The 9,256-nt window shown below is 46.5% G+C and overlaps 1 protein-coding gene across 1 annotated transcript; it reads right to left on the minus strand.

Annotated features, from left to right (window-relative positions):
• Nucleotides 1-508: 508 nt before the first annotated feature.
• Nucleotides 509-8,268, minus strand: HMOX1 (heme oxygenase 1). The gene is given in 6 exon segments (XM_024216780.1): nucleotides 509-1,246; nucleotides 3,434-3,542; nucleotides 4,224-4,715; nucleotides 7,646-7,766; nucleotides 8,112-8,178; nucleotides 8,181-8,268. Coding segments are annotated over 6 exon segments (1,014 nt in total). The 3' UTR covers nucleotides 509-1,109.
• Between the last annotated feature and the right edge of the window lie 988 nt (nucleotides 8,269-9,256).

Here is a 9,256-nt window from a genome sequence, read left to right on the forward strand (position 1 = left end):
ACCTGTTTTTCTAATCCACGGTGAAGTTCTCAGCCAGGCACTGTGAATGGATTCATGATGGGCCAGGTCCTCATGAATGGTGTAAGTCAGCACAGGTCCACTGAACTGCACCAATTGACACCAGCTGAGTCTCAGGCCCAGGAAATGTGGAGGGGCTTTGGGTCACCAACTATTTCCTTTAATGTCAGAGACATTTTATAATTAACAGTACCTCGCTCTTACATAGAGCTTTTCATCCATCAATCTCAAAGTGCTTTATGCAGATGGGTAAGTGTAGTTATCTCCATGGCATAGACAGGTTAAGAGAATTTCCTAAGGTCACACAATGAATTGGTGTCAGAGTTGGGAACAGAGCCCCGATCTGCTAACTCCCCATTCTGTGCCTCATCGTATCAGTTTTCTGAGCATGCAGCCAGCCCTTCCCAAAGCATTAACAGAACCAGCAAAAGGCACCTCCTTCCTCCCCCAGACCAGATGAGGCACTAACCCCAGGAAACACACAGCAGAGTCATCTTATATTGAGGTTTATTGTTAATGTATAAATTATACAGACAGGACACAAGGACAACACTGTATTTTCAACAACTGCATTCTGCTGTCTCAAAACAAAATTGATCTGAGTCATGATTGGGAAAATATGCTACAACGGGCTAATAGCATCATATAAAACAGTCTATTATCAGAGGGGAACCTCATAATGCCACAGAAGCAATCGTTGCTGCATCAGCCAGCTGTACGAAACACTGAGTGAACAAAGCACCAGTAAGGCTTTTTTCCCAGGCAGCAGGGAAGCTACCAGACCTGTGCTTTACATCTGGGGCTCTTTGCAGGAACTGTCTGAAGCGGTGCCAGGTCCCAGCAATGCCTTTCACGACCTTTCTGATTCTGCCTCAGCTTTTTGGCCAAGTTCAGTCTGTGGGTTAAGAAATGCTCTCAACACAGATCAGGGAGAATTCACACGAAGCCTTTAGAGTCCTCTGAATCCATTGGAAAAGGGTGAGTGGCACAGCCAAGATCAGAGTGTCCGGGTAGAGGGCAGGATGGATGGCATTAGGTGTGTTAGTTTGAGGAGGGAGCGGCAGGAGGGCAAGGCCTAGAGTCCCTTCTGTTCACATGGCAAACAAGCCCACAGCTACCGTTGTCACTAGGAAGCTGACGACAAGAATCCACCGTACCAGTGGAGTGCTAGGCAGCATGCCTGTGTGCTTCATCAATGTCTTTTCACCTTCTTTCACAGGAGCTGGTCCTAAAATCAACAGAAATCAAATTTGTAAGAGCAGGAATCAGGCTAGGAAGGGTTTGCTTCTATGTTAGTTTTATATCAATCTCCAAAGATGCACTGATGTTATCCCTGGCACACTAAACTGTGGCCAAAGTGAGCAATCGCACAGGATAATGGTGAAGGGATACACCAGATGTAACCACAAGTGGGTGGGCTAGTGAGACACAAGGTCAGTAGTCAAGTGCCTTCAACCAGTTCAGAGGGGTAGGGTTTGTGGTGTAAATCCTCACATCCCTCCCAGGTGTGTGGTACAGTCTAATAACCCTCACTGCCCTGCAAGTGCACTCAATCTGTTTCCTCCAGGCCAGATGTGCAGGGTGGCCTCCCACTGCTGTAACTTAATGTGTTTTGGTTCCTTTTGCTTTTTGTAAATCTCAAGTTTACCACAATGCCAGGCTCCTGCTGCTTCCTAGGAGCAGCTCAGTGCGCTGTGTAGAGAAAGCCTGAGTGTAGGTTAAAGCTTTCTTGGTGAAAAGACTTTCCTGGAGCACCTAAGATTATTTCATCTCCTCCCTGGCCTTGCTTCCTGGAAAGCCCAGGGCCCGAACCTTTCGGACAGTCTCCAGCCTTGTTTTCCCCAGCCAGTCTTTATTCCCTGGCCCTACTTCATGGCCCAATCTTGGCTCTGACTCACAAACCAGCCCTTGCTCCCTCCGTACCCTGCCCCAGTCCACTCTCTTCCCTCTGGGGTCTGCATGAGGGCAGACTATGCATAGGACTATATAAGGTTTGCTGAAACAGGGCTCCTCTCTGTCAGATCTTAGCAGCTCTGCCAGCTGTCAAAAGAGCCTGCGTGAGAGTAATGGCTGCCCCCCAACCCTGGTTCAATACTCCCACATAGGGCCCTCCAACTCCTGGCAGTTGCAGAATGCAGGTAAGCACTTCAAAACATAAAAAAACCACTTAGGGTGGGATTTTCAAAAGGTCAACACTGAGTGCTTTTGAGAGTGCCATAAAATTCCATAATGACAAAAGATGTATTAAAAATGTTTCATGCCATTTCTGTGAAAATTACCCCATGGTTGAATGTGTAGCAAGACCTACATACAAGGGTGAAATTGAGAGTAATGTTCCTTATGTTGAAATGAAGGTGGCCCAACTCAATACCATATGAAAGCGTTGCTTGCTTGCTAGTTTCAAAATTCTTAGGTTACAAGGAGAACTCTCAGATAAGTCACTTTCTCCAGTAGAAGTCTGGAAGCAACCTTTGCTACGGAATAGTTACTCTATCCCCGCAATAAGGGCATGGTTTGCAATGGCTGGAGAGATCTTTGAACCTCACCATGTCATTCCTGCAATGGCAGCATCTTGTCAGTAGATGGAGCCATTTCAGCTCTAAAGTTAGACTAGAATTCTGATTGGGAAAGTAGCCGCCCTCGGATACTGCAGCTGCAAGATCTCAAGCCGGGCCCGGGGTGATACAAGTAGTTCTGACTTTGCTATATTTCATAGTAAGGAAATGCAGCGGGGACCACACAGCAGCACTATCCCAACACTCAGGAGAAAAAGAATTTTCTCTTTCTTTCCAGAAATATTCACTGACAACAAGCACGAAAAGTTTCAGTCCAAAAGACAGGAGTTTGGGTAGGTCTTCATGTCAAGGGGGCTTATAATGCAAGTGCCTCCTCAGTCAGGACTGTAGCATCAATCATTACCGTGCTACACTGCGCCCAATCCTGCAGCCTTTACTCATGCAAGTAGTCTCAGTTGGGCCTAATTCTCCTATTGCTTACACCGGTAGATCTCCAGTGAAGCCAATGGAGTTATACTGGTGTAAAACCAGTGAGAGGAACAGGAGAATCACGCCCATTAATTGTAAACCTTCCTAACAGTCAGTTTCCCCATGTGTGAAAGGGGGATGATGATAGCACTTTGAGACCTACTGGTGAAAAGCACCATATAAAAGCTGCGTATTTTTATTTCTGCAGAGCTCACAAGATCCCACATGTTTCCAGCCTCCTTTGAAGCTCTCAGCAGGAGTTTCTCACACACGTCTGCTACACTAGCCAACACTAGTGGAGTGGAAATAGAGACACTCAAGGACAGCTGGAGCCAACTCCTCTTTCTCACCACTCAGCAAGGAAAGGTAAAGGGAATTAAAAAAAAAAAAAAAAAGGAAACTCTAAAAATTGGCTTTAGGAAGGTTCTTACCATGCTCATGTGCTCCGCTGGTGCCTCTTGTGCGAAGCTCTGGCTTCTGTTGTGCAGGGTGACCGTTCTCATGGCACTGGGACACCAATTTCTGTAGTTCGTCAAACACCTTGAGAACAAGAAACACACACACACAATTACCGCATTACCTGGAATGCTGTCTTCTCTCCTCCCTGAGCCCCTTCTTACTCCAGAAGAGATTTTGGGAACTAGAGAAAGATATCTGGCTCAGCCACTAATCCTGTGTGTCTCTCCTTCTCCAGAAAGGAGTCTACCTAAGGGTCTCTCTTGAACTCCTCTATACTCCTTGCTTGTTTAATAGTATGAAGTGTGTGAAATGCTTTCCCGGGGCAATTCAATAGTAAGCTGTGCCCCAATGCTCATCCTCCAGATCAGAGAGAAAGCAGGGTGTGTGTGTGTTCGTATAGAAGAGAGTTGTAGGGGAGGGAGGGGATGTGTGGAAATACTAGGATAAAGGGATATGTGGACTCTGATTCCTGCCCCCAAAATAAACGCTCATGTTCAAACAAGAGCAGCAAAGGAAGAGCCTGCATTCAAATCCTGGAGAGGATCCATTGCACAAAGGCAAAAAAAGTTTTCTAGTATCCAGTCTCTTGGGAGGCTCATAAAAGCAATTTTCACATAGGAAAAGTTCAGTACAGCTGTCACTACTCCTGACAGCCCACAGCTTTCCTTCAGCTCATCAGTACAAACGCCACCATGCCTATGTTGAGATAGCAGCTGTACCTTAGGTGGGAGAGGCAGTGGGGAATGCAGGCTAGTTACTCACCTGTATATTCAGCAAGAATGCCCGCTTGGCTTCCTCCAAGACTCTCTTCTTGGTGACTGGGTCCATCTCGATGGAGTTCATCCGGGAGCGGTACAGCTGCTTGAACTTTGTGGCATTGGACACCCCTTCAAAGGTGAAGAACTCCAGTCCTTCTCCAGTACTGGGTAGGTGGAGAGCTTTCTGGGCAATCTTCTTTAACACCTGCCCACCAGATAGGTCTCCCAGGTACCGAGTGTAGGCATGGGCCACCAGGAGCTCTGGTTCATGCTGGCCCACATAGTGGAGCCTATTCACATATCTCTGAGTGGACTCGGGACATGAGATCTCTTCCCTCCACAGTGGGCCATAGAAATACTCCAAGTCTTCTTGCAGGGCAGTCTTACGGTGCAGTTCAGCTGGGAAGTAAACGGGGATATAGGCCGGGTGATCCTTGTTATGCTCAATCTCCTCCTCCAGAGCAGAGTAGATGTAGTACAGAGAAGTCAGAACCATCTGCAGTAAAAGGGAAGGAATAAGTCAGCAACAGGGTCTCTCGCCTTCCAGCTTCACGTTAATACAACATATCTGCATATATACACTGTGTATGTGTTGTACCATATCCCCAACTTCACCTTCACCAAGACAGCGTCCTTCACCTTGGGATCATAGAAATTAGAGTGTGAAGAATCCTATTAGGTCACATCTAGTCTATTCCCACACACATACACCGCTCCCCATACAGGAATGATTCCCAAAAGGTACATTCTCAAGAGCACTGTTCAGTTCTGACTGTCTCAAGAGATTGGGGATCCTATCCCTTTCCTAGGCCTTGACAGAACCTTTTTACTTTATGATCTGTTCACTCAATGGGCAGACCTCTGCTCAGACACCACAGATGTTGGAACTGCAGCCCCTGTCCCTTCAAGATCAGTAAGTAGGGTGGCCACTTTCCTTTCACTTTGGCTGCCTCAAGGAGACTAGATAGGAATATCTTTTCAGAGACATTCAGCTAGAAATCCTCAAAAAACACCCACCCACTGTGGCAGTCAAGGTCGCTGCTGGCATAAAAGGGGACAGGAAACAGTCAGGCTACATCTACACTAGAAACTTCAAAGTGCTGCTGCAGGAGCGCTCCCGCGGCAGCATTTTGAAGTGTGAGTGTGGTCACGCGTGAGCGCTGGGAGAGAGCTCTCCCAGTGCTCCTGGTAATCCACCTCCACGAGGGGAATAGCTCGGAGCCTGGCCACACTAGCACTTTAAAGCGCTCAAACTTGCTACGCTCGGGGGGGTGATTTTTCACACCCCTGAGCCAGCAAATTAGAGTGCTATAAAATGTAAGTGTAGACAAGCCCTGAAAAGGGACTTCGTGAAAAGATCATTGGGAGGTTGTGTGTTTGTTGTGTCTCTATTGCCATATCACATTTTCTCCTCTTACAAGATGCTTTTTCTAACTGCCAGTCCTTCAAACTGGGGTTTGACAGTTAAACTGGGCTCTTTCCTTCTTCTGCATCATCACCAGAAGATTCTGCTGCTCAAATGCTGCCTTCGCTAACACATGTACAATCCCATTGTCTTTACAATCAGGGTGCTCAGGGGTAACTACGGGCAGAATCTGAAGGCAATGTGATACAGATGGCTCAGGCTTGGTTAAAAATTCTGCTGCAGATACAAAAACCAAAAAAGAAACCAATTCACGCTCCCTGATCTGTGTTGTTTCTACAGGGCTGACTGCAATAAATAGTAATCATTCCTACATTTGCCACTACAATCAGCAGCTATTTCTACATAGTCATCTGTATATTACGGGGAAGTTAGCAACAGAAATAAAAAGGATTTTAAACATTGACCCCATTAGCCAAATTCCTGGAAAGGTCTGGTAACAGCCTAAGGAAGCTTGGTTACAAAATAGAGGAAAATTGCATGACAAGTTAAGAAAACGTAACTAGAATAGTCGATATTTTCAAAGCTAACTAGAGGCCTTAGTGGAAGTTGTGTGGCTAAATCCTCCAGTTGATTTTGAAAATCTCAGCCCGTCGGCATTACCTTTTGGAGCCCATAGTCACTTCTGACTCTCCCTGACAACAGATCACTATCCTCTCATAAACTGTCCTGAATCCTTTGGTCTCAGAGAAATGACTTGTGGGGGAAGGGGGGTGTTACTGCTACCCCACTTTGAAGTTCATTGCCTAGCTAATGCCACATCCTCATTTGTAGGAGTTCAGCACTGCAGTTAGTTTCAGAAACTGGTGGATGATTGACTCACACTAGATCAAATTAACAGCTGTGGCATGACAATCCATGTGTCACATCCTCAAGGCCCTCAGGAATTTCTAGCTCACTTGGATCTCCTGTTTTTCCTTGTGGCTTTGTTTATTATGTGATTCAGCTGTCGGGAACCCCATTATCTCTCCAGGGTTACACCTAGATATTGTATGATCGTATGATCATTAGTGGGAGGGATAGCTCAGTGGTTTGAGCATTGGCCTGCTAAACCCAGGATTGTAAATTCAATCCTTGAGGGGGTCACTTAGGGATCTGGGGCAAAATAAGTACTTGGTCCTGCTAGTGAAGGCAGGGGGCTGGACTCAATGATCTTTCAGGGTCCCTTCCAGTTCTAGGAGATAGGATATCTCCATTTATTTATTTTAATTTAGAAATCAGAGTTACATGTAACTGGTCCTGCTTGAGCTGAGCAAAAAGGGCTCCACAAGGTAATTAGCATTTATTCATTCATTCAACTGGAACAATGATTAGCTCCTGCATATTTGTGAGAGACACAGTTTGCTCAAATCCATGAACTGTATAGTCGTATCCTCCTTGGTCCAGTGCTAAACCAAATTATAATTCTAATATTACAGAGGAAACAACTAGGAACCTTCAGGACCAGAGACTATTCCACCGCCTGGCAGACCTCACTTTTAGGAAATGACTGCCAATATCCAGACTGAATTTTCCTTGTCTCTTTCCCGCGGTTACTTCCATGTATACCCACTTAGATCATTCTAAATAATTCTTCCCCCTCCTTGGTGATTTTAAACCCTTCATATGCTTGTACACAGTATATTTCCATCAATCATCATTTGACTATAAGCAAACACATGGGCGTTTAATTGATTTGCGAGGAAAGATTAAAGCAATTTCTTCAGCCCTTTCATGCAGTGTCAGCAAAGCTAGGCACACCCCCGCTAAGTGTAGCTTCACTCCCCACCCAGAAATGCACAGCTCTGCACCACATTCTGCAACAGGAGTTTGCAAGACATTGAGAGAACCCTGAAGTTACTTGGAGCTAGATGCTGGCATGATGAGTGACACAATGATGCTATGTTGTCATGACCCAAAGATTTTCCCATTCAGGAGCCCTGACTTGGCTGTTCTGAATTAGACACGAGATGTTCCCTAGAGCCCAGTTTTCCCCTTCCACCCCAGCAGCACTGCAGGGATACCTTAAACTCCTGCAGTGACACCTGCCCCCTCTGGAAATTCTTCATAAACTCTGTGCTCTCTGCCTGCTCATGCACCTCTTTGGTGGCTTCCTTCAGGGCTTCTGATAGGTCTCCAGGCATGCTGGGAAAGCAGAGGGAAAAAACATCAGTGTCAGAAGCATCTCACCACCCCCTCCAAAATGAAAGCTAGCTCTTTCCCAACGAGTGGGGTGGGGAGAAAAAGCATTGCAGGGTGGTGAGGGCGGGAGTGGGAAAGAGAAGGAGCATCAGCATCCCAAATTCTGCCAGGAGAGGGGGAAGAGATTGTCAATAGAAAGGAGGAGGAAGGGAAAAGGATCCTCCCATTCCCAGTAAAGTAGAGGTGGAGAGCAGCAACCCGAATCCCAACCCAAAGAGTGAGGGGGGGGGGGAAGAAATGCCATGCCTTTCTATGGTAATTTCCCTTGAATTGTAGCCCCGCTCTCACCTTTCAGAGCTGTGTGTCTTGGAACCTTCCATTTCTCTTTTCTTTCCTTCCTTCTCTTTTTTGCTTTTCTGTGGTCTTCCTCTCGCCTTCCCCGCTTTGTCCTCTTTTCTCTCAGGGCTCTGGGAAGCTTCGGAGTTAAGCAGCCCTTCTTCTGCATCCTGCTTTATACTAGGCTCAGATCACGTGAGCAGCCAAACAGCTGACCCTGGTGTAAATGTTGCAACATACACACTTTCCTCACTGCCCTCCCTCCCCTCCCCCCTGGGAGGGAGGAGTCTCCTGACCAGTCTTAACAATGAAGCTCAACAACAGGATGTTGAAAGATTTCTCCTTAGAGAAGGCTGGGCATCTTGCCCAGGCTCGTTAACCCTTTTTCTGCCCAGCTGGTAGCACTGAGAACTAAGACGCTCCAGTGTGGACGCTTGGGAGGATTCACTAATGCTTAAGGGGGTTACACTGGGAAATTAATTCAGATTAAAGCAGGGTGTGAATTTAAAGTGCAATGTCTAGTCCTGATTAACTCCTTGTGTTGAGACTGATTCCAGAATAAGGGTGACTTTTTCCAAATTAGTTTAATCCATTTTTGGAAGTGGATTAACTAATTCAGAATAAGGCACTCTAATTCCCTATGTGGATGTTCATATTCTGGAATAAATCGTGACTAGCTATTCAGAATAACTCCCCATGTAGACAAGCCCTCAGAGTCTATCTGTACATGTACTCTCTTTCAGATAACATGGAGCTCAGACTTCAAGGAGAAGGGAATAGAAATGATAGTTGGCAGTTTCAAGGGTACTATGTTCCCACACAGTAACTGCTTGGTACATGGCACAGAGAAGGTACATGCTAAGGACCCAAACAAAGGCATGCGCAGGAATAAAAATGTGACTGCTTTTGAAGGGGCATGTTCTGTTGCCCTGATGTGGCCCCAGAGCCGGAGCAGCTCGCTTGCTTTCCCCAGCATGGCCCCCGGGCCGGAGGAGCTCTGTGCCCCACCAGTTATTGTGCACATTCCTGGACCTGAAGGATGGTGAACTATACCTGGGCTAGGGGAAACTCTGGTGGAGGTCTGCAGAGACCTTGAAGTGCAAACAGTTCATCTAACCTGGGTCTAGGGGCAAAAGAGCAACTGGATTGTCTAGAGA

Source organism: Terrapene carolina, unplaced genomic scaffold (genome assembly GCF_002925995.2).
Source record: "Terrapene carolina triunguis isolate 2854851 unplaced genomic scaffold, T_m_triunguis-2.0 Scaffold247, whole genome shotgun sequence".
In the NCBI taxonomy this organism is placed as follows: domain Eukaryota; kingdom Metazoa; phylum Chordata; order Testudines; family Emydidae; genus Terrapene; species Terrapene triunguis.